Source organism: Siniperca chuatsi, linkage group LG16 (genome assembly GCF_020085105.1).
Source record: "Siniperca chuatsi isolate FFG_IHB_CAS linkage group LG16, ASM2008510v1, whole genome shotgun sequence".
NCBI classification, from domain to species: Eukaryota; Metazoa; Chordata; class Actinopteri; order Centrarchiformes; family Sinipercidae; genus Siniperca; species Siniperca chuatsi.
The window spans coordinates 25,674,542-25,699,931 of record NC_058057.1 but is presented as its reverse complement, the minus strand read 5'-3'; the positions used below and the strand labels follow the sequence as shown (position 1 = coordinate 25,699,931).

The window sequence follows — 25,390 nt, the reverse complement described above, 5'->3', positions numbered from 1 at the left end:
CTGCCTTGTCTGTCTGTTAGATTCCCAGAAATGTCTCCCAAACCCCCCAAATGTCTTTCTGCTGCAATGCATTGTGGTATATTTTATGCTCCTGTAGATCTAGAAATTGATAGTGGCAATCAGAATGAAATGAACTCATGAAAAATGGACATCCCACAGTTTGGGGTGATTTTGGTTCGCTGTTTTATTTGTGTTCTGTTCTATAGGAGTAACAAGCAGAGTGGAGGCTGTCTGGGATCTTCCTCCTCCTCCTCCTCCTCCTCCTCCTCCTCGGCTGCAGGGTTTACTGTTTGTGGTCTGACCGAGTGTGTTTACCTGGCGAGGAATCTGAAAAGACGACAGGACAGACGGTACACACAGCCGAGGTGAAGGAACAAGAGAAGTCGGACCACCGTGCTCTCTGCACACACACAACTTGTCCTCCCTGTGCGGACGTCAAACAACCCAAAATATTTTTCCCTTTTGTAGTCCAGTGTGGCTCAGTGGGTCACACGAGGTACTGAGAAAGAGGGCTGAAACATCTACGTGAGGTGCAAAAATCTACTGGAGTAATGAAAGTAAAGACTAGCTCTTTTAAAACATGCTCACAATACAAGTTACTGATTGAAAGCAACCTGTGAAATGTTCCTTTAGATTTTTCACTAAAACAAGAACAGTTTCTAAAAAAAAAACACACACACACACACAATTTGAAACCTTCCTCGAGCCCCCGTGCAGGTGCACAGCGTGAAAATCTGGGCCCTGTGCATGTGTAGTCTCATTGACCCCCCTCTCCTGATCCACCCGTCCTCACACACACACAAATACCTGACTCACTAAACTAACACATGCATCTGTAGAGGTGCAGTACTGTTATATTTTCTATGAAGTTTGTGTTAAGAAACATAGAAGTTCTCTTTAAAAAGCCAGTCAGATTATTTCCTCCTCCGCCAAAACTTCAACCTGCGGCTGTAAACTGATGTGCTTCAGGTGAACAAATATTGTCTCTTAGTTTAGACTTGTGCAGCTGCCGGTCTGCTGAGAGTCCCGGGGGAACAGCGGAGACCTGCAGCATCCACATACTGTACGCTGGGAATCAAACCTGCAGCAGGTGCTCACTCACCTGCGAGAATACTGAGTCTACATGAAGGAAATTTCATTTCCAAACACCCACAAATTGGTGTTTTCTCTGCTTAATGATTACACGTAAATTCTAATTTCTTTGCATGTTTTATGAATTAAGCTTTCTTTCTCACTGACCAAAGATTCTCCTTGCTGAGTCTTTTACCTGCAGACTTCTCACAGGTAAATCTATATGTTTTCTTTCAGTTTCTCTGGTAAAAGTCACAGGTTTAACTGAACTTTCCTCTCAACGAGAGCTGTGTTTTGTTGCACATTGTGACCACACTGATACCTACTGGTGAGCTCCTGCAGCTACAGCAGAATGAAATCACAACTCTGCATCTGTTTTTAAAATATAATAAAAAATTGTGTACGCAGCGTGGGCACAAGATAAGTAAGCAGTTGGATTTGCATCTTTGTCCAGGTGTGAGATGATACACCTGTTTGAAGATCACAAAGGGAGACGTCTGTAATTTGGTCATTTCTGCAGAAAAGACGAACACTACAGAGACTAAGGGCTATATGCTTTTATGGCCTGATCACCTTTTCACAGAAAATTAGACTAAATATTTCTTTCAAGGGAAGTGATATTGAATTTATTTAATAGCTTAATAAATGTAATCATTACACACACATTTATTTGTTTATTTGGCTTCAGGTTTTTTGTTTTTTCCTTATTTTCCCACTCACTTTTACTTCACTTCTTTATTTACCTAATTGTAGTAATTGTCTTTCATTTTTCGTTGTTGTTCATCATTGTTGTCTTTCTTGTCAAAATCGCACTCGCCGAACACCACACACTACTTCAAGTTTGATATTTTAATGATCTGACTCTTTTCTTTCTGTTAAATAAAAAAAAATCTTTCAGTTGTAATATTAAAGAGCCAGGAGTGTGCCACCGGAAATTATTATTATTAAAATTAATTAAACTGAAGTGAGACTAATGACTCTAATAATAATAATAATAACTAATGATAATAATAATAATAATAATAATTATTATTATTATTATTATTATTATTATTATTATTTTATTATTATTATCATTATATTAATAGTAGTCCTCTTTAATAACTGCATGAGACCGTCAGTTAAATGGAAAAAGTCGCTACGGTTGTCGATGATTTGTACCAACCGAGCTTCCGTACTCAGGAAGTAGTAGGCTGTTAGCTTTGTTAGCTTAACTTGTACAACACAAGGGCAGAGGATCTTTGGAGTTATTTTAGCAACTTGTACTGTTTGGATTTATTTATAAAAACCCATTCAGTTGTTTTCTCTACCGCGAATCTGAAGGTAAGTTTGTTTAAGAGTTAAAAGGACGTAAACAGGAAGTTAAAGCGAACACGAACATTTAGTTTCTAGTTTATTCTTCATGAACGCTGGAGCTGTTTGCTAACTAATTAGCTAACGTTAGTAGCCGTGACCCAAAATCATGACGGAAAATGGATGGAAGTTATTTCTTTGTAATTAAAGTGACTGTTTCTCTGAATGCATGTTAATGAATTTGATAAATATTTAATTTAGCTCTACCAAACATTTTCTCCATTAAATAAATATAATTGTAACATTCATTTTTGTGCTCAACAACCTGGAAACGATTATTGTTAGTCAGTATTTCGACGGTAGCTTCAGGACTTGTAGTAATAATAATAATAAACTTAATTATTTACCTTTCAGAACAAAGTTACAAGGTGTTTTAATTGGGTTAAATCGTGGTTACAATATTTCAGGACAACAAATTGTAGCAATGAGAGCATGAGAAGCAGTAGTTTTATAACATCGGAAGGAATTGCAATAAAATAAGATTTAAAAATAAAGAATAAAATGAACAAAATACCTCAAATAATTTTGCATGCTTGCACAAAATGAGGCTGAAATAATTTCAACATAATTTCAGTTGATTGCACACTGCCAGTGAAAATCACTACATATTATAACAAATATTTTCATTATCGATCAATCTGCTGATTATTCAAAATAGTGGGCCATTACTTTTCTGTTGATCAACTAATCGATTAATTGACTAATTGTTTCAGGCCTGCTAATAATCCTGATTTATAGAGCAACATTTAAAAGAGAGAGAAAAACCAAGTGGGTTTATGGTGCTTTTTTTAAAAATGTGCACTGATTTGGCTTCTCTGAGACGTTGCAAGAGGATAAAAGACAAGAATAAGACATTAAAGGGTGAGAAATTTAAAAATGTCATGATAATCCAGACCTCGCTGTCTAATTTTTAACAAAATAATTTATATTTTGTTAAAATATTTTTTTCCAATTTGCTTTGGTAGAAAGAAAATAGTTCCACTGAAAACCGTGTTTTGTTTTGTTTTTTTATTAAAATTTTATTGCTTGATGTACAGCGGTGTGAAAAAGTGTTTGCCCCCACTGTTTGTCACACTTAAATGTTTCAGATCATCAAACTAATTTAAATATTAGTCAAAGATAACACAAGTAAACACAAAATGCAGTTTTTAAATGAAGGTTGTTATTATTAAGGGAAAACAAAATCCAAACCTACATGGCCCTGTGTGAAATAGTGATTGCCCCCTAAACCTAATAACTGGTTGGGCCACCCTCAGCAGCAACAACTGCAATCAAGTCTTCATTTTGTTCTTCTTCAGCCATTCAGAGACCCCACAACAACATCCAAAGAACTGCAGGCCTCACTTGCCTCAGTTCAGGTCAGTGTTCATGACTCCACCATAAGAAAGAGACTGGGCAAAAACGGCCTACATGGCAGAGCTCCAAGACGAAAACCACTGCTGAGCAAAAAGAACACTAAGGCTCGTCTCATTTTTGCCAGAAAACATCTTGATGATCCCCAAGACTTTTGGGAAAATACTCTGTGGACTGACGAGACAAAAGTTGAACTTTTTGGAAGGTGTGTGTCCCGTTACATCTGGCGTAAAAGTAATACTGCATTTCAGAAAAAGATCATCATACCAACAGTAAAATATGGTGGTGGTAGTGTGATGGTCTGGGGCTGTTTTTTTTTTTGCCCAGTCTCTTTCTTATGGTGGAGTCATGAACACTGACCTGAACTGAGGCAAGTGAGGCCTGCAGTTCTTTGGATGTTGTTGTGGGGTCTCTGAATGGCTGAAGAAGAACAAAATGAAGACTTTGGAGTGGCCTAGTCAAAGTCCTGACCTGAATCCTATTGAGATGCTGTGGCGTGACCTTAAAAAGGCAGTTCATGCTCGAAAACCCTCCAATGTGGCTGAATTACAACAATTCTGCAAAGATGAGTGGGCCAAAATTCCTCCACAGCGCTGTAAAAGGCTCACTGCAAGTTATCGCAAACGCTTGATTGAAGGGTGGCCCAACCAGTTATTAGGTTTAGGGGGCAATCACTATTTCACACAGGGCCATGTAGGTTTGGATTTTGTTTTCCCTTAATAATAACAACCTTCATTTAAAAACTGCATTTTGTGTTTACTTGTGTTATCTTTGACTCATATTTAAATTTGTTTGATGATCTGAAACATTTAAGTGTGACAAACATGCAAAAAAATAAGAAATCAGGAAGGGGGCAAACACTTTTTCACACCACTGTAGTTGTTGAGATTCACAAACAAGTTCAGGTCTTTGTAAGTTGACTTTCAAAGCGTACTGAAAATGAATGAAGGAGAACTGTGTTTGTATCATGGGTTACACTGAACAGTTTTCATCCTTGTTAGTGTAAGTAAAGTTGTGTTTGTACGTGTTGATCTCTCGTCAGATGCCTCCCAAACCTCTGGAACCTCTGGCCAAGAGACTCATGAAGGGAGTGATCGCTCTGGAGCTGCTGGGCGTCTTCGGGGCTTACGGTCTGTTTCACATGATGAACAACAGTCAAGGTATCAGTAAAATACTATGATAAAATAATCAGTGTCAGACACAAGCTGAAGAACACTTGGATCTGTGTTGACTGACTTTATATCTTCTAAAAAAATTTATTTCCTCCACCTGCAGATTTCAGGAACACCATGAACAGGAGGTTTCCATCAGTGCTAGAAGGTGAGCAGATGAAGACATTTATCCTCCATTGTCATTCACTGTGGTTTGTGTCAGGATTGGGCTTTAACTAAATGTAGTGTTACAAGGTGTTGTTGATGTTTGACATTCAATTACAACTTTTAATACAATATCTCAGATGCTAAATGAATAAAATGTTCGTGAGCCTTAAAATCAGAAAGAGTCCAGCTCACCTCAGTCAATTATCCAGGTTTTGTTCACTAAACCTGCTGTTATAACTACGTAGAACAGACGCCATATTTATTTAAAAGTAACGGCTCCACTGAGTTACAATGCAGGGCTCACGTTATTGTTATGAACAGATCTGATTAATTTAGACAATTAATTAATGTTCTGTGAAGTTTGACTCACCTCTTAAATGAGTTATTCAACAAAAACATCTCAGAATACTGTCAGCCTACATGATTAAATACATGATTATATATTAAATATGGAATATATATATAAACTGGTCTGCAACTAATGATGTCTTGTTTGGGCCGACCAACAGTCCAAAGCTTAAAGATTTAAAGTTTAATATCAAATATTCACATTTGAGATGCTAGAACAAATTAATTTTTGCCAGTTTTACTAGAAAAAAAAAAGACTTAAGAATGAATTGATTATCAAAATTCTTGCAGATTAAATTCAAGTCAATTCACCATTAGGTTAACGTTTTCAGCTCTAATAAAAACACGTTTACCTATGAGATGTGGAGCCTCTGCAGGTTAAAATTCCACAATATTATTCATCAATGTTACACAAAGTGTTAACCTGAACTTTCGTTTGGTGCATGTGACAATTAAATACAGAAGAAAAAAATCGAAGCACTAATATTTTGAACAAACTAGCCTGAAATCTCAGATAAGATTAGCTGCCAGAATCATATTTAACCCAACCTCAGGTATAATATTTTGTCTTTGTAATTAAGGCAAAAATGTTCACTATGTAATTGAGTCATAGGTGGAGAACAGACAAAAATTGTTTAATTGATCATAACTGAAAATATGGGCATTTTTGTCTGCGGTCTATAAAATTACTTGTATAAACAAACCATAAACTGCGTCAGAATATTTTAATTTCTGTTGATGTGCAAGTTTTCATATAACACAGCGGCAGAATGAACAGAGTTACAATAGATACAAGATAAATCTGTTTTGTATTAAATTGGTAAATGTACACACAATCATGTAACCATGACAACGTAATGGCCCATATACCAAAAAGTCTTTTACAAAAAACTAAACATGGCTCCTCTTCAGATCATGATGTCATCTTTCATCAGCTGACTGGATCTGAAAACCACTTTCTGCTCGTCTGCTTCCTCCCAGTTTACTACCAGTCCAACGAGTGGGCGGGGGTCTACGGCATCCGAGAGAGAGACCACGAAGCCTGGTCGGCCAAACAGGACTGAAGCGGTCACCGTCAGTCGGTTCAAAGTCCACAACAACAAACACGCAGCGGCTGCTACTTCTTCCTCTTCTTGTTGCTGAGCGTCTTGCCTCCTGGCCTGGCTCGTCCGAACATCTTCTTCTTGTTGAACATGGTCTTCTTCTTGCGCAGCGTCTTGGCGTCGCGCCCGTGGACCCAGTCGTCGCGCTGAGCCTCCCACTTCAGCTGCTTCAGGCCTGCGGGGACAAACAGGAAGTGTTAGAAAAGACAAGGAAAGGATGTCGACATTACTGCCTGGATCTGATGCGAGCACGCAGTGGGAAGAGATTCTAACGATACGGTTGGTGTGGTGAATATTTCTTATTGTCAACAAATCCCAAGAAAAGACCAAAACCAACAATGTGTTAGCCTGACTTCCTGTCTGCGGCTCTCAGCTTGTAGCCCATTGGTTCCTACTCAAGATGTAAATCTTTAAAATGGCTCAGGAATTTACTAAAGCAGCTGGTCACTGTATTTTTTAATTAAACATTACTCAAACAGGAGGAAATAGTGCATTTGTTGGGGACTATTTTCAGCGGCGGATGAATCCACATTTGGTGCTCTAGTGAGTATTTGGGGCAGCAGGACGGTGTGTGGGAGTCAGAATAAACTAGGAAGAAGACATATCAGGCTTTGACATACAAACAATACTTGTTAGTAGATAGTCAGTGTTGGTTTTCATCTTTTGATGGGATTTATTAAAAATATATAATATCACCAGACTTATCTTAGAAGATTTATCTTGAGAGAAATTCCAGCATTTGTCAACCTGGGTCTTGTTCTCATTTTAGTCCATTTTCAATGATGACATTTTACTCACCATCTCTGTTGTAGAGATTTTGGGAAACATGATGGCTGCAGTCCCCCCCAGCACCACTCAGGCTGCTTAACTCACTTACAGACAACTTCAAAACGTTGCTGTGGGGCCTCTCTGCTAAGAACAAGAGCAGGCCCACTATCCAGAAGCAGGTGACTAGCAACTTGCTGGATCAAGCAAACTCCTGCTATTTCCTAAACATCAAGCGGACCCTCATTCAGTTCGGGCAGTGTCGGTCCACCATGCCTGCAAGTTTGTGGGCATAGATTTCGAGCAGGACCTGGTGGGAGTCGGGGGACCCTCTTCTCCACGCTTGGGATGCACGAGGCCACAAACTTTCAGAGCAATCTGGACCAACAGATCGTGGATGTTGCCAGACCACATTGTCTCCTACAGATGCCATTTAAGCATCCGGTGAGTGGTGCCATGTCACCCCCAAACAGCCAGATTGCCCTCCTCTCCAGGGCAGGGACCTACCTGTCCCACAGTTTGCTACAGCAGCTCCTGGGGACGATTTTGTCTTTTACTGACGTTTTTTGGAAAGCCGTAGGCCGCTTGCTCTCCGTGATTCCCAAATCTTTACAACAGAGCTCGAGAGTGAAAATGTTATCATGACCAATAATCACAATAGACAGAAATATGAGAATATGGCCCTTGTTGACAAACACTGGACTTCTCTCTTCAAGTATAAATGAGGCTCCTGAGCTGGGAGAAGTAGTGTTTTTATTTAAAAAAAAAAAAAAAAAAAAAAGTGCAGTGACTGCTGTTGTCCAACTGATCTGTGATTTTTGTCTCTGTGGAGAAGTTTTATTAAACCTGGCTGGTATCCAGCAAACTGAATAAAAACCTTTCGGTTGTTTTCTGGCTTCATCTCCTCTTTTTTTCTCTCTTAACATGATGCTCAGAGCATAAAGATCTCTACTGGAGACCTATTATATATTTGTATGTGTCAGACAAACCTGTTTGTCAAATCAAACAAATTTGTTTATCTTTCTCAGAAACTAAACATTATTTAATTTGGAATCAAAAAGGGAAAATGACAAATATACTTTAGACATCGTCTATTACTATTTTTATAGAACTTTCTCTTATAATAATGTTATTTATATAGCACTTTTCATTTACAAAAAAATGTCCTAATAAGAATTGTAAGGATAAAGGAGTAGGTGCTGTTTCTCTGTGATTATTTTCATACTTTGTTTCTATTTTCTATCCTTTTTGTTGCTTTGTTTTTATATTTTGTTTTCTTTGTCTCATTTAGTTCAACAGACATATAGAAGACAAACCCTAAAATGACGTGTTATCAGACATAAAATACAGCCCCTTCAGTCTATAATAACACTGGTCATCTCTGGTCGTTTCTGTGCCAGCATGAGACGTTAAAGGATGAAGCTCTTGATCAGCCCGATCACTCAGGTGTCCTACCTGCTTTGTCGGTGTTGGCCATAGCGTTCAGTCCGATGTTGTCAAACATGGAGCCGGCGTTCTCATCCAACAGGGAGCCAAACTGAAAAAAAAAAAAAAATCAAGTTTCTAATCCAGTAACAGTTTTTATGTCATACAGGCCTATTTGCTGTTTGCCAGGTGAAAACCTTGTATCTCCAAAACATCAACTTATTTGGAAGAAGACAAAATCAGCCGTGTTTCGGCTGAATGACAGAAAATTGTTTTATGAGACTAAGAGGTTGGAAAAATTGCATCAACCCAAGTAGATATGAAACAAGTGGTTGATCAATTATCAAAATAGTTTGCATTAATCAACTATTTGAGTCATTTTTCAAGCAAAATGCCAAAATCTAAATAAACTGAATATCTTTGTGTTTTTAGTTGTAGGACTTTACAGAGTTCAAAGTTTTTACAGACAAAATGATGAATCTAAAAATAATTGACAGATTAATGATAGTGAAAATTGTTGATGTTCTTATAATATTTTCCTGCTGGTTGTGTTATATTCAGGTTGCCAAATAACTGCCTGTATGAGAATTTACGTGTTATCATGTATTGGTAAGAAGTGGGGAGCTCTTATTGTGGAAAAAACAAACAGGAAGTGTTCTCGTTCCATATGAAGTGTGTCGTCTGCAATAAAGTAGTTGTTGAATAACAAAAATAATCATTAGTTGCAGCCCTGAACCCGAGTAGGAGCAGGTCATCCTTTTGTTTGAAAGCATGAACGTCACCTAAATGCGAGATACAAGGTTTTCACCAGATAGCGACCGCAGTATATGCAGCCAGTTGCACCGACCGAAGCAGAGACGGATTATAGGTAAAATATTAATCTGCTCTGCGTTTCTTCCTCCTGTTTTTCTCAAAGTTTTCCATCAAAGCGCCATTAAGATATTTTTCCACTTGCAGAGGGTCAGGGTAGATTTTAAGTTGTAACATTTCAATAAAAAAATAAATAAAAAACAAAAAAAAAAAGAGTTGTCTTTTTATCAGCTCACCTCTTCGGCAGAAGCAAACACGGCTCCATCTTTCTTTCCTTTCTTCTTCTTCCCCTGTTTGGAACCTGTGAGAAGGAGCAGCGATCGATAAAACAACTTTACAACGAGTCGACAAACAGCAGCTGGAACATCAGTTTTCAAAACGGTCACAAAAGCAGGGAACAAAAGAGTTTCCCCTCGGGGATCAATAAAGTATTTCTGATTCTGAAATCAACAGTCTGAAACCTTAAGTTAAAACACTTTGGAAGACTAAATTCTACAAATAAAAACAAGACACATTAAAGGAGGGGTAAATATTAAGAATAAGTTAAACTAACCTAAAGATCCAGAGAAGTCGAGCTCCTCTGAGGATTTCCTTTTCCCCTTCTTGGTGCGAGGAGTGATATCTGGAACTTCCACCTCATCGTCTGAATCTGCACAGAGAAAAGTTGATTTCATTATTTGAAGCAGGAAATAGGAACAAGTTAATGGATATATAATGATGTTAATGATGTTTTTAAAGAGTAGCTCATTAATTATTTTCTAATAAATTTAAATATTTATTTAATATCTTTTTATATGTATATGATGTTCATATGGAAATGTAGGCGTGGCGCTCTGATGTGGTCTGTAACAATGGTTAGTTAATGGTTGCATTGTTTCAAAGTGTTCTCTCTTTTTAGGTTTCTAATATTTTTGTGACTGTCAACAGTCAGATGTTTTAAAAAGCTACTAAGCTTGGGAAAAGAGAAAACGTTGATTTGTGAAAGATATGATTGGCGGTGTCGCTACATCCGTAAACATCCTGCCTGATCGGTGCTGCACATGTGGAATCTCAACAGAGATGAGAAGGAAGCGAGATGGCTCACTCGTTAGCTACTTCCATACACATGTAGTTTACTTATTTTGTCATATATCAGATTTATGTATGCTGGGCCACTCGGAGGATGCTTCCGGGCCGGATGTGGCCCTCGGGCCGCCAATTGAATAGGCCGCATGTACATGATGTATATTTGATGAATACTGTGTGGATGAAACTGGATTGAAGATTTGTATGTAAACTTGTGCTCACCACCGAATGCAGCATCGTCATCCTCCAGCTCTGGAACTGAAAGAAGACACGCACAAAAAAGCAAATAAATTAAAAAGGAAAGAAGGAAGATATTTAATTTAGTATCCAGGGCAGAGAAGGTTCTGTACCTGTAAGATCACAGGTTCAAAGCCTTAAATCAGCCAAAATCACCTTGAACAAGACACTGAAACCCTACATACTCAATGAACCTGGACAAAAGCATGTACAAGAATATGCACCAATAACACATGAATATTAACATAAATATAATCTCAATTTAAATGTATATACAATATGAAATGAGGAAATTGACAAAAAATACAGGAACAAATCCGTAAGTAACGCATGAAAAATGATAAGCAAACTCCCTACCTTCATCATCATCGTCTCCGCTTCCACCAGGATCCATGAACATCCCTCCTTCCTCCTCCAGCTCATCTCCGAAGTCTTCCTCGTCCATACTGCCCAGAGACACCTCCTCGTCGTCCGAGTCGTCCATGTCCGAGTCGGAGTCCTCTGCGCCTTTCTTACCTTTTTTACTCTTCACATTGCTGACAAACAGAGAAGAGGGAGAAGATTCAGTCAAGATGTTGCTGAAATTAATCATTCAATCAAAACGTAAAAAATATAAAGACAACTTCTCTCTTCTTGGATTGTTACCGCTGGTGGTGTAAGACTTAATCCACATTTCCACCAGGGACTAGGAACCTTTGGAGGAACCAGGTTCTAAATTAAGTTCCAGGGACATTATTTTACCCCCCAAAAAGTCCCTGGGGTAGTACTTCCAAAAGTACAGGAACTTTGGGGGTGGGGCTTGCAGAGATGAACATTTCTGATTGGTCAAGTACACGCAGCAAGTATTTCACCCACCATTTTTTAAAATCTGCAGCTGCAAACCAGTTAGTTTTTTGTTCATTGTGCTTCCACACAACGAGGAGTTACAGAAAAAAAAGCTTTGCTACTACTGCTCGTCTCTTTTCCAGCTTGACTCAATGACCCCATGTGCAAAGCAGAAAATCACGATCAACAGCAGTACGACTTGAATCTCCTCCATGCTTACTGTTGTTGCAGTGCCGCAGTGCTTTGAGCTAAATGCTAACGTCTACTAACATGGTCAAAATGACCACGCTAATGTTTAGCAGGTATCATGTTCACCAGGCTCACCATCTTACTTTAGCGTGTAAGCATGCTAATATGAGCTAATTAGCACTAAACACAAACTGCAGCCGAGGCTGATGGGACTGCCATTACTGTGCTTATAATCCAAAGTATGGGACAAATTAAAATGTTGACTTGACGATGGCACAAGTCAGTGGACCACATCCTCTGGGGACCATGAATATATGAACCAAATGTCACGGCAATCCATCCAACAGTTGTTGAGATATTTCACTAAAAACCACGAATGTGAACGTCATGGTGGAGCTACGGGAAAAGTCAGGGGCTCATTAAAGTCATTATGATACATCATCTGGGGATCATGAATGTCTGTACATATCTCATAGCAATTCATTGTCATCCATAGAGTCATGCTGCTAGCACGGCCAACTTCCAAAACTCCCGTTTCTCTTTATGCTCTATTGAAACAAAAGATGGAGGACAACGCTGCAGGTGAGGCAACAAGATCTCAGCGCATTTCAGCTTCAAAGAGTAAAATACCTTAACTGTGTTATTATGCTGCCTTCAAATGGAACTGATGAGCTCGTGGTTACAACACGGGAAGTCGTGTACACGATATTCTTGGCATTCAAGTGGTTAAGTCGTGAGAACATGGATGCCAAAAGACTCCTCTTTGTTCTCTTGTTCTTCGCTTCTTTTTAAGAAATGTTGACTTGCTTTGTATTTCAACGCCATGTGAAAGAATAAGTAATGAGATTTACAAAGAATTACAATATATATATATTTATAGAGAGAGAGAGAGAGAGAGAGAGAGAGAGAGAGAGATAACTAACCATCCCCTAAAAATTGAACTCCCATGGCCTCCACTATTTCTGAAAATGTCAGCAAGCACGTCACAACTCGTGAACTCAGAGCTTTCAGAAAATTTCCACTTATGAGGTCGTGATTACCACAAGAGGGGGGACGTTCATATGGACTCTTCTCGTGAGCACGGTAAACACGACCCCATCTGAAGGTAGCATTAGTTCAATATTCAGCACAATGTTATATTGACGCAGTCAGCTGCTGCTCTGTACTGGGAAAATGTCACTTTTCTGTTGTTTTCTGCCCGTTTGTGGTTTGTGGCGTTCATATGGAACAGAAAAATAAACTGACCTGCCAGGTGGTTAAAAACTAAACCCGAGAACTGGTCTGCTCACCCTGCAAAGTCCAGATCGTCATGTGCCAGGTCAGTGAAGTAAGAGTCTTGCTCACAGGAATCTGTTCAAAAACAAGTCACAGAAATACTAACTGTTTATAATTTGTTAAAACTGGATTAAATCATTTACACAAGAGGTTTATAACAGGGACAACAAAACCACAAGAAAAAGCAACAACATACTATTCATTCAGAAATTAAAGATCATTTTCAGCTTAAAAACAAACCAAAATACTGTTTTTAGTAATTTAATTATTTTCCAAGACAAGTTAAATCCTTAAATTTCAAAGTAAAAGTACAATAGTATTAATGACTTTTACTTTGATGTTTGCTTATTCATTATCGGCAGGTTATTTTGTGTTATTATTACTGAATGTTTGCAGCAGGAAGTCCAAACTTTGCTAGCTGAAGTCAGCTGACATGAACTGAAAAACTTTCTGGCAAAGAGTTTCTGGCAACTTCTGCAGTCCTTTAGTTCCCCCTGCTCTAACAGCACCGAGTGTCTCCACTCACCAAGTATTTTCTCAAACTCGTCATCGTCCACGTCCTCCACGCTCTCGTTATCGCCGTCTGCTCGCGGCCGACGAAGCTGCTTCTCCTGCTGCCGTTTCTTGAAGAAGCTGTTGAGGGAACAAAAAAAAAACATCATAAGCTGCATCAATCTGCTGACTCGAGACACATTTTGTCCAAAATATGAGTGAATCTGCGACAGAACGACAGACAGTAAAAGCTTATTAACCAATATAAACAAGGGATGTGATGGTTTGATGAAGCAGTAGGTTGTATTGATTATTGGTGATTGATCATTTTCAGAGTTTGCAGAGAACTCAGCAAGTTACATCTGAGACTTTTTAAAACCTGGAATCAAATGTAAATCTACAATAAAGACAGTCACACAAAAACCAAGGGTTCGTGACATATACTGGCTTCACTTTTACAGAACTGTCATGTCGTCCATCTTTATATGCAGTCTATGGTTGGTCATCTCAGTGTGTCCTCTTCTTCTGCAATGGTTTAATGGCACAGGCTAGAGAATTAGCGCCACCTACTGCTTATCTCGATGAACCAACTCCTAATAATCGTATAACAGCAGAGGATGGAAACACGCATTAATTTACATTTTCTTTGGTTGATTTTCTAGAAATTTGGTTAAAATTTGCGCTCCATTTGGATGGAAACCTGGCTACTGTCATCAATCTGTATTTTTGTATATTCTGTCTGACGATGTCGAAGCTCAGCAGCCTCACCAACACAATATTTATGAGCCATGATCAAATTTCATACTCGTTCTGTTGTCTGACAGCAGAAACAGAAAAATATGTTAATGCGAGAAACTAAACTGTGAATTTGGCTGCATTAAAACACAGTACAGGTGGTCACAGAGAGCAGGAGGAGAATTTTCTCTTTCTCTCACTAACTAAACACAAAAAACAAGTTGTGTCGTGTATATGTGAAGAAATAATAAATTTTGTCAATAACTTCTGCATAGAATCGTTTCGAACTCACCGATGGAAGAAGATTTCGTCCACAGGGATCTGACTCTCTTCTTTAGACAGAAACTCCTCACAGTTCACTGAGAGACAGAAAAAAGTTGCAAAAACTGAATACATCTTTTTTTTTTATAAACAAAACAAAGTAGAGAAGGGTGTTGTTGGGAGACTTTTCGCGTGATGATGAAATATGTGATCAGACAACAATCAATTTATTCAACACAAATCCTCAAAAACGAGAGAAATCTCACCTTGTAAAGAGTTGACAGGTGACCTCTGTTTGGGCTGCAGCGCCGCAGCGTCTGTGTTTTCTAAGAAAAAAAAAATAATTAAAGCAGAAATGAACATTTTTCCATGCCTTATTCGTAATAATTTCGATTTTTTTCAGATATTGAATTATTCTGTAGCTGAACATTAGTATACTCTGTAAATACTGTCAGAATATGTGAAATCATTGTTTCCTTCTGCTTTCACGTGTTTTAATCTGCCTTGTATGTTGTTTTTTCCACCACAGATACAGCATAAAGATACTTGGATGGAACTAATAATCAGCAATGAAATAAAGTCTGTGTTATTACGTGTTCCCTTCAGCTGTTTGGGGTTTCTGAAGACGAATCGATCCAAGAATCTGATGAGGGTGAAGTCCTGCAGAGGGTCACCTGAGTACTGGATGGACCCTCCCTGTGGACACAACAGGTAACACTCCTGATTAAGATACAACATGTTTACAGAGGAAACAAGCAGCACAAAGAGATCCTGTCAGTGTGGGAATGTCACATACACCAACTCCGCAGATAGACACAGACACAGAAGCTCTTTGTTTCTGTTCAACGAAACAATTTGACTTTGAGTATAAAAGACGTGAAGTTTTACCTGCAGGAGAGTTTTTGCAAACAGCGACACTGACGGGTGGAAGTGCACGGCGAGCTGCAGAGGCACAAACACAGGAATCATTACAGAGGCGCAATAACTGTTTAGGTGGTTCAAAAACTTCTACAAGGTTTAATCGAGATTAAACCAGATCCAGATCCCAAACTAAACTTTTTATGATTGTCATATTTGTTGTTTCTATTCTAGTGAGGCCGTGCTATCATATTAGAGTTTTTAACTACATGATATCCAATGTCTTAGGTTTTGTCTTTATGCTTTATTACATGTTATTTCAAAAGTGAAATTATAAATATAACTTTAAGACTAATTAATATGCATTCCTCATTCAAATCAGTGTACAAAATAGTGAAAGAAAATAACTTAGAAATCATAGCCCAACTGATACTTGGTTTATAAAACACATTTTACAGTTAAAGAAAATCTTGTCAGGTCTCAGATGGACAGACTATTTATGGTGAAACTGTTTCTAAATGACCTCAAACCTAGTTTGGCATTTCTGTGCTGCAGTTTATTTTATTTATCTGCAAACACAGATGCTGATACATCTGCAAGAAGCCAAAATTAGCCAATATATCGGTCTAGCTCTATTACAGTAGATATTTATGTATTATCATATTATCATAGGAATACCAAGTGATTGTGGTCGTTCTCATCTGACTGTGTTTATCTCTTGTAAAAGAGATTGTGTATCTCAAGAAACTTCATGGTTAAATAATAATAAATAAATGAAAATGCATATACTATTATATACTGTAATATTTAGATATAAATGGGGTGGACAAAATATTAGAAAACCCTCTCAGTATAACCTGATACAGTTTAACAGCAGCACAAACTGCAGACTCAAAAACTTTCATGAAGAGAGGATTTATTGGACGGTTGTATTAGACTGTATTAGTTTTAGCTCGGTGCAGCTAATAAACTGTTGACTGAGTGTATATTGTATACATGTATATAAATACTTATTTCACACACACTCTGATCACTACTTTACAACCAGCTCAGGTTAATGTTTCACCACACATCTCACCATCTCTACAGTGCAGTAATCAGACTACAGCAGCCTGCTCCCATTTGATTAAAAGCTTCACTGACGAGTCGACACCTTTGTGTTTATTGTGATGTTTGTTTGTTTCTCACCCTCTGTAGCTCCCATAAAGTCGTGTGGTCGGCGCCGCAGAACAGCGGGTTTCTGTGCAGCGGATCGTAGCTCTGCATGCTCTTCCCTCCTGGAAGTAAAAACAAAAATCAATATTCAAGAAGAACAACAACAACATGCAACATGGCTATGTAGGGTATCTGCTATTTAAAATGTAGAGATCTTAATGGAAACTACACCCAAGCAGTGACTGTCAGAATAATTACAATGCAACTACCATAAAATGTGAACATATTTCCATAGAGAATTTTATAAACTTTCATTTATGCTGTTGTTATGCAACAGAATCTGCATTTTTTCCCAAAAAGTTTGATATGAATGTGAAAGAACTCATCAGTAATTATCAAACAAAACCTGATATTTATCTTAATGTTTTCAAGATTAGCCAAAGCTGTAACAAAACACAGCGGAGATATGAAGTTTAAGAATGTTTTGTGGCTCTTGGAAAGATTTAAATCACGATTTTCCTTTCTTTTTTTTTTTAAAACACAAAAAACTGTTTTTCCATCCACAACAGGAACACACATGAAAGCCAATTATTGATCATAAATCTCAGAGCTGATGGGAATCAGAGCGGCTCACAGACCTTCCAGGTTCTGGTGATGTACCCATGATGCCGCGGGCTTTGCCTCCTCCGTCTCTGCACTCGCTCCTTCCTTCAGTTTGTCGGCGTCCACAAAGCGCTCCTCTTCATCATCATCATCATTCTCTTCAGCGAGGTCTTTGAACTCCTCCTCCTCCCCATCCTGAGTGAACACAACAGGGAGTATTATTATTTTTTCTAGAGCTGCAACGATTAGCAGATTAATCGATTAATCGGTCGACAGAAAAATAACTGGCAACTATTTTAACAATCGAGTAATAATTTTTGGGTTTTGGACTGTTGGTCAGACAAAACAAGCAATACGAAGACGTCACCTTGCACTCGTGATAACATTTAATAGACCAAACGAATTATCAAGAAAATAATCAGCAGATAACTGATAATGAAAATTATCATCATCAGCTGCAGCCCAATTTTTCCCCCAATTTTTAAAATCTAGTTTTTACCGCCTTTTATTTAAGATTATTTGTTTGTCATTTTGCTATTATTGGACAGCAGTAAATGCAGACAGGAAGTAAGGGGAGAGAGAGGAGGATGGCATGCAATCGAACCGGGGAAGTTGCAGTTAAAGGGTGAGCGTCTTGAGTATTTTTAAAATTTATAAAAACACAAAAACAATGAGTCCTAGCTCAAACGTCTCAAATGAACGTTCTGATGAGTTACTGATGCCGATGTGTGCGACCTTCTTACCCCGTCCTCCTGCAGCAGCATCTTGAGGCCCGGTTTGGCCTTCATGACCTCTGACACCAGGAAGAGCGCTCCACAGGCGAAGCTGGCGTTCTGCTCGGCGCTGACCTGCAGCAGCCGCTTCGCGAAGGCTTTGACCCGCCGCAGCACGATGTCGGCCTTCAGAGACTTGTACAGCAGGTTGAGGAACATGCTCTGTCTGGAGGATGACGAGAGCCCAGGGTCCAGCAACTTCCTGCAGAGAAGAAGAAGAAAAGCCAACATTTAGATTTTCACTTTACTTTACTCACTATGGTTTCTACAGAAACTCTTCTAATTTAGTTAAAAATCACTAACTTTATGAAAGGTAATCCTTCTTCTTTTATGTAACAATATTATTCATTTTGTGCTTTTGTTGCTGCTCTTTCGTTCTCTTACATTTCACAATCTTTTTGTAACATTTGTGCAACAATACAGAGTCCTGATGTTAGATTTTATGACGTTTAAATTTTTTTATTTTTTATACTGAGGTGCTTTTATGACCTAAACTGGCCCGTAAAGTATACTCCTGCAGCCGCCGCAAGGCGTGGGTGCCCCGCAGTCCAAACAGGCCCCACCCCCCGCCTGTATTCATAAAGCACCACTCCATATTACCAAGTGTGCCTGATGTAGCCACGGCTATTAAACTATTCTGACTGTCACTAGCCCCTTCTATAAACCAGGAAAGCTGGAAGTCGTCACAGTTGGGGGTGCTGAGACATGATCAGTCTTTATAATGACATCATACTAAATGGTGCGCGATATTCATGGTTTGTTTGTGGCACTGAAGAAAAGACAAGAGGCAGAGCTGGAGGTAGCAGAGCTTAAGATGTTGAGGTTCTCTTTGGGAGTGACGAGGACGGACGGGATCAGGAATGAGGACATCAGAGGGACAGCTCATGTTAGACGTTTCGGAGATAAAGTCAGAGAGGCCAGATCGAGGTGGTTTGGACATGTTCAGAGGAGAGACTGTGAATATATTGGTAGAAGGATGCTGAGGCTGGAGCTGCCAGGCAGGAGGTCTAGAGGAAGACCAAAGAGGAGATTTATGGATGTAGTGAGAGAGGACATGAAGTTAATTGGTGTGAGTGAAGAGGATGCAGAGGACAGGGTTAGATGGAGGCACATGATTCGCTGTTGCGACCCCTGAAAGGGAACAGCCGAAAGGAAAAGAAGATTCATGGTTTGTTTGTATTAATTTGAATGGCAAGGATAACTTATATCTAATATAATAGTTAACAGTGTTTTACACTACAGCAGACAGCAAACTTAAACAACAACATACTGTATGTCAAAGCAGCCACAGCAACTACACAGTCAACAACAGGAACTAATGCATGAGAACTGCAAGGAGATGAAGAGGGAGAGGACGCGGGTGAGAGCCCGGTTCTAGGGGGTGCTGCAGCCCCCTCAGAACCCCTACTTCCCGTGTCCATGCTTAAAACTGAAACTAATTACAACATATCTGAGAAGCACCATGACGCAGGAGAGACTGTCGGGGCTGGCCACCCTGAGTACTGAAATAAACGTGCTGTAAGAAAACAGATATTGTAGTCCTATTGATGAACGTGTCTTCACAATTGATGCAATCTTTGTTGCTCTGTTTGAGAAACCGATTTAGAAATATTTTGGCCTTAAAAAAGGAAAAGCTTGTTCTATCTATCTTCACAGTAGTTGTGTAACAATCTGAGTTGAGTGGGCAGGTGGGCTTTTTACAATAGTTTTGATAATAAAATCCGGCACTCTGCCACAATGAGGAGTCAAATAGGGAGTACCATGGACAGCTCCCGCAATCATGGCCGTCACAGGATCAGTACCAAGCTCCAACTGCTTAAAATTTACATGTGTTTGTTTGTGTTACAGTGCTGGACCTGAACATGTTGTCTCTTCCTGGTTTATTAAAATCATTTTTTCATCTGTTTTCCTTCACCTCAGTTCCTTTAGAATTATTTTTTTATGGTTGTGACAAAAAATTAATGATTGAAAATTTGTAGCTGCTTTAGAAAAATAAATAAACTGCAACAATTTGCAGCCTTTCCAGCAACATTATTCTTACTTTGCAATACATCGTATTAATAATCAAAAATTGCAAGTAAGCAGTACAGAAATACCAATGATGTGTCTGTATTACATAGTTTGTCCACCAGAGAGTATATTTTTCCACTGTAAAATGTCTCGCTCTGTACATATCTTGGACAATTACATTTAAGTGATTTAATGTTTGTTTATGATAGAAAAATTATTCTGAATCAGATTTTTTAAAACTCAAATACTGATATCACCACTGGCCTCAAAATCCCAATATCTTTCATGTTCTGATAATCATATGTGACCAGTTCCAGTGAGAGAGAAAAATAGTTTAGGAATCTCTCAAAATCACAGTGAAGCCCTGTGCCTGTACACTTAGCTAAGAAGCTGAACATACTTCTGTAACCCCCCCCCCCAAAATTGAGTCTGTAAGGTAACCTTAGTGCATCCTACCACACAGGGTAGCGATGCCACCAAGTTCCATAAACCAAAGGGTCAGCTTTAGGTTTTAGATTAGAGATGGTACAAATTTGATAACTTTGAGAAACTTGCTCAAAGCTCACGTTCCTGGGAGAGAGCACGGCCTGAGAAGACAACTTCTAGGGAAATCAAGTCCACCTAACTGTAATTAATATGGGACCATTATTGTAGTAGAACGTGAATGTGTGAATGCGTACAGGAATCTGCGCACACACGGACTGAGGTAGTTACAACTCTCCACTCACATTTGTAAATAGTTCTGCAGCAACAATGGCCCCATAAATTAAGAGCACGTTTGTTTGCTGCAATCAAGGACTCATTTTTATTTGACCGTGGCTCATTAAAGTGGTTCTGATTCGGATTATTTATATGTGGAAAACAGCAGTGCTTTGTAAAACTGATGAGCATTTTTCCAGTTTTCCTTTTCAGGGGAAAAATGCTTGAAAGTTTGCTGAGATTAATTGGAATTTTGATTAATTGTTGGGATTGTAAGATTGCAAATTCGTGGAGGGACTGTCTGATGCAGTAAAGGAGTGAAACAAGCTGCAAAAGTGGCAGTGACCCGTTTGTAAAAACTCCCAGGTATTCCACAAGACTGGAAAACTTGATATTACAAGGATTTAATTGCCAGTGAAAATGCAATATATAATCCTAAACACAAAAGTAGATAATGATGAGATGGAAAAAAGGCACAGCTTGACAGGTGAGGATGGTTTTACCTATACAGAGCCACGTAGTATCGGTCGGAGATGGTCTGCTGGGAGTCCATCACCTGGAACAGCAGCATGAGCGCCTGCACGGCTGTGTTGAACTTCACCAGATGAACCACTTTGAACAGCGTGTCCAGCTGCTCCTTCACCTTCTCGTCTCCGGTGCCGGCGTAGGGATACGCCCTGTTCACGCCCGACAGCAGCGCGCTCAGCATCTTCGACTCGATGTCCTTCTTCTTGACGCAGGTGCGGAAGAACGAGAAGTAGATGGTGATGAGTTTGGCGGCGAGCTGGGCCTCGTCGTGGCTCAGCATCACCTGGCTGAGGAAGCAGACGGCGTAGTACTGCGCCTTCGGGCTGATGTTGGGCCGGAACATGAGCCGCTCCACCTCGCAGCACACCACCACCTTCATGTTGGGGTGTTTGTGCAGCAGCGTCTCCAGCAGGTACGAAGCTTTGGCCGCCGTCTTGTACTCGGGGTCTCCCAGCTTGTTGACGACTTGGATGAGCAGCGCCCTCTCCTGCTCTGGACGGTTGCACAGCATCTCGTGGGCGGTGGCCAGCGCCTTCGCCTTGGTGGCCGCCACCGTGTCGTGAGCCACCGTGTCCAGAGCCACTACGAATTCAGCCACGTGGTGCTTCAGCTGGTGCTCAAAGTACCAGAGGACGAGGCGGCGGTCGCGGGCGTCGCGGTTGCCGCTGGCCTTTTCCTCCAGCTCATCAAACGGGTGCTGGGCAAAGGGGCGGAGCTTCCTGTGCTCCGGCAGCAGGTCGGACAGCAGCAGCTCTCGCAGCGTGTCCAGAGCCATCAGACCCATCCGCCGGCTGCCCTTCTTCTTCACCAAGGACACCAGGTTCTCCACGTGCTCCAGCGTGTGCACCGGAGCATCCTGGATCAGAACCGTCATGGCCGCCATCCTGTCCGCCAGCACGCCGGAGGAGACGACCGTCTTCATCCAATTGGAGTTGGCTCCTTTCTGCAGGTTCTTCTTGCTCTTGTAGAGCGCCACCTCGGCCTCAAACAGTCGCTGGGCAAGCGTCTTGTACTGGGACACCAGCGAGGGATCCTGCGGGGTCGACGAGCCCTCCGCCGTGTATTCCAGGTCGAACCATTTCCCTCCAGGTTTGATCAGCAGGACCTGTCTCTGCTGAAACTCAAACACATTCACGTTCTGTTTCGCCTTTTTCCCAGCGGTTGTCTGAACGTCTTTTGTCTTCTTCGCCCTCTGTTTGTCCTCCACTCCCTGGTTGTTGTTAACTTTCTGCTGAGCGTTGGATGTTTGTTCCTCTTTCTTGGCTTTCACCTTTTTCCTTTCCTTCTCGCCAGCATCTGCAGCGTCGCCCTCGGGCTCGTCTGCAATGACCTGCACTCCGGCGAACGCCCGGATGCCCAGTTTGGTGATGAATTTCTCCAGCTCACCTTCCTCCAGGTCATCTATCGCTCCTTTCTTTCCTCCGTCGACGAGGTCGTTGGAGTCGTCCAGGCTCGCAAGCATGATGTAGTCGGCCTACAGATGGACAAGAGAAGAAGAAAAACGTAAGAAAACGGTCATTACACCTCAATAACGACTTAGCAATGGTTGCACTAGACTACCGAACATCAAACCGCAGGCTTGGACAGAAACTTAATGCAACTCGTCTGTAGTTCATCAGAACAAAGTGATGAAACGTGGTGACTTTTTTTTCATTTAACAAAAGAAGTTTAACATTTAACAAGCGGCAAAGACTCATTTCTGTCACATTTTACTAAACTTCCCCCGAAAAATAATAAATCAGGTGTCAAAATTTGATTTGATGTGATGTTTTGAATTTTTCTGTCCCCAATCTTCTCCAGTCCTGGAACAGTTATTTATCCATTTTGTTTTTGTTGGACATTTTACTTATTTATTAGACCTTGTTTATCATATTTTTCTTTTACCTTCATTTTTCTTCATAACACAGTTCTGACAAATTTAGTTTAGGCTGAAACAATTAGTTGATTAATCGAGTGGCTGTCCAGGCTGCAGGTGAGGATTACTTTCAACATCTATTAATATGCCGGATATTTTATTGATTAATTGCTTAAATACGGTGGTCTTGAGGGTCAAAACACAAAATTTTTACAGAAAACAAAACAGTTTTTTAAAAAATGTTGTTGTGTTTTGACGCTTAGGGCCACCGTACTTCATCGTTTTTTTCTATAAACAAATGAATATCTCTACTAGAATTTCCCAGATATCAAAGGTGATGTATTCAAAATGCTTCTTTTGTCCAAGCAAAAGTCCCAAACCCCCAAATATACAATTTACTGACCATTTTATAGACCAGAAAACCCTTAATTTTTCTCAAAAATCAGTTCTCACATAATATCAAGTCCCATAACATTTCCAGATTTTTCTATCTTCGGTTGGTGCTCCATTAGTGTTATGATTAGAGCCGAAACGATTAGTTGATTAATCAATAAATCAATTGACAGAGTTAATCGACAACTATTCATATTGATAAATCATCTAAGTACTTTATTACGCAAAAAAAAAAAAATCAAACATACTCTAGTTCCAGCTTCTCAAATGTGAAGATATGCTGCTTTTCTCTGTTTTATATGATCATAAATGGCTCTGGGAAGGTGTGCTGGGCATTTTTCACTAAGTTCTGATCGTTTATAGACTAAAATATGAATATTTTGGTAGATTAATCGATGGATATCGTCGTACGTTACAGTCCTGATTATTTTTGCCATTATAATGAATGAAAACTTTCATATTGGTAAGGAAAACAATGGTTTAACCCAGTTAATGATCATTTTACAAAAACAAGATGGTTTACACTAAAGTTCCTCATGTTTATTAGAAATGTACTTTAGAATTATATGTCATCAAAAATACAAATAAACTGCACTCCAGTCCAGAAATTTAAAACATGTGTATAAGTATGTTTGTTAACCCTCCAACACGTCCATGTTTATTAACAAGAAAAGCTGCTGAAGTCCTGCCTGCAGTGAGGTTTAATCTGGTGGGCTCACCTGTGTTCCTCCCAGCCGTAAAACCTCATCCAGGCTGAACTCTTCGTCTTTCTCCGCTCTGCCTTCACCTTCATCGGCTGCTGAATCTTCATCTTCCTCCCCGCCGCTGTTTTCAGCCTCCACGTCGTTTTCTTCAGGCTCAAATGTCACTTTACTGGTCGCTTTAGACTTTTTACGGTGCTTGTTTTTGGCTGCCATGCTTGCTACTGCATGAGGAGACGTGACCCGGATGTGGAACGCGACGTCACTCAGCGTTTCCGTTTTTGAAAAAAACCTAAACGACATTTTCCGTACGTTACATTTTTTCGGTAGGTTATATTTTTAATTATAAAAGGAAATGTGATTCAGAAATTTACTTCAAACATTAAAAAACAATGTGATTTTTTTATATAAAAGTTGTGCGACACAGACGAAAACCACGAAGAAGAAGCACTTCCTGCTGTTGATGTCACGTGGTTAGGCAAGAGTTCAGAGACGCTTGACGTATTCATTTCACACATCTATTTATGTCAAACCATTTCCTGTGAAAACAAAAGGAACAGAGCTGCTGCTACATATTGTGGAGGCCTGACGCTCTACGTCCCGGCAGTTAAAGACATGTTGCACCTGGACATCAGGAGTCAAATTCTGGTGGGAGAGGAGTTTGACTCTTCACCTGTCTGTTCATGTGTGCCGTCAAACATCATGAATCCTGTCTGTTTGCTAATAAACACTATCTGAAGAAAACAAGTTGCATTATTGCAAACATTTATCTTAACTAACAATCTTCACACCTTCGACTTCCTCTTCTTCTTCTCTTCAGGAGGTGAAACACGTCATTGCCACAAATACACCGCGGGACTGGACACAGTGTGAACGTGAGACTCAGTATGAGTCTTAATATAGTTTGCTTGTTACAGCGTTAGATTGGCTCAGTGGATGCAGAAACATGTTCCTTTGCCTTGTAATCAGTGACTTTGTCTTCTTTACACACTCATTCCAGTTTCACAGGATCTTTGTCAGGCTGCTGCGACCTCTGACCTCTGACATCTTTACTGATGGCTGCATCTCATATTGCTGATCAAGAATTTGGGGTCGCTGTCAGTCACTGTGGATGAGACAAAACTACATTTCAAAAATGTCAAAGTGAAAATTTAACAGAGTTTTTGGCTGTTTGGACATCGACAAGAAA

The 25,390-nt window shown here is 39.8% G+C and overlaps 2 protein-coding genes and 1 long non-coding RNA gene across 6 annotated transcripts in view; 2 read left to right on the top strand and 1 right to left on the bottom strand.

Moving 5' to 3' along the window:
* Window positions 1-1,736, top strand: part of LOC122863096 — a 30,281-nt gene extending 28,545 nt beyond the window's left edge. For both annotated transcript variants that reach the window (XR_006374908.1, XR_006374907.1), the window contains one exon: window positions 207-1,736. This is a non-coding gene — a long non-coding RNA (uncharacterized LOC122863096). The remainder of the gene's footprint in view (window positions 1-206) is intronic.
* Window positions 1,737-2,236: 500 nt separating this feature from the next.
* Window positions 2,237-8,208, top strand: LOC122863093 (protein CEBPZOS-like). 3 transcript variants are annotated; one of them, XR_006374905.1, is made up of 5 exons: window positions 2,237-2,394; window positions 4,820-4,937; window positions 5,053-5,097; window positions 6,357-6,826; window positions 7,360-8,208. XR_006374905.1 is itself a non-coding variant. In XM_044169225.1 (4 exons), the coding sequence occupies exons 2-4, from the start codon at window positions 4,820-4,822 to the stop codon at window positions 6,506-6,508; spliced, it is 315 nt and encodes a 104-aa protein (XP_044025160.1). In that variant the 5' UTR covers window positions 2,237-2,394; the 3' UTR covers window positions 6,509-8,208. The 3 variants fall into 3 exon arrangements, 2 of the variants coding, with proteins under 2 accessions (XP_044025160.1, XP_044025161.1); XM_044169225.1 differs by having other exon boundaries at window positions 6,357-8,208; XM_044169226.1 differs by having other exon boundaries at window positions 2,238-2,394; window positions 6,426-8,208.
* The window catches only part of cebpz (CCAAT enhancer binding protein zeta), a 62,349-nt gene continuing 43,114 nt past the window's right edge, over window positions 6,156-25,390 (bottom strand). The window contains exons 2-18 of the mRNA XM_044169053.1: window positions 24,220-24,493; window positions 21,228-22,726; window positions 17,986-18,217; window positions 17,278-17,437; window positions 16,673-16,761; window positions 15,515-15,568; window positions 15,220-15,322; window positions 14,893-14,952; window positions 14,658-14,724; window positions 13,665-13,771; window positions 13,153-13,213; window positions 11,207-11,385; window positions 10,835-10,870; window positions 10,101-10,196; window positions 9,784-9,848; window positions 8,768-8,849; window positions 6,156-6,722 (exon numbers count right to left, since the gene is read on the bottom strand). Of these exons, the coding sequence (XP_044024988.1) occupies window positions 6,562-6,722; window positions 8,768-8,849; window positions 9,784-9,848; window positions 10,101-10,196; window positions 10,835-10,870; window positions 11,207-11,385; window positions 13,153-13,213; window positions 13,665-13,771; window positions 14,658-14,724; window positions 14,893-14,952; window positions 15,220-15,322; window positions 15,515-15,568; window positions 16,673-16,761; window positions 17,278-17,437; window positions 17,986-18,217; window positions 21,228-22,726; window positions 24,220-24,493 (3,325 nt within the window). The 3' untranslated portion in view covers window positions 6,156-6,561. The remainder of the gene's footprint in view (window positions 6,723-8,767; window positions 8,850-9,783; window positions 9,849-10,100; window positions 10,197-10,834; window positions 10,871-11,206; window positions 11,386-13,152; window positions 13,214-13,664; window positions 13,772-14,657; window positions 14,725-14,892; window positions 14,953-15,219; window positions 15,323-15,514; window positions 15,569-16,672; window positions 16,762-17,277; window positions 17,438-17,985; window positions 18,218-21,227; window positions 22,727-24,219; window positions 24,494-25,390) is intronic.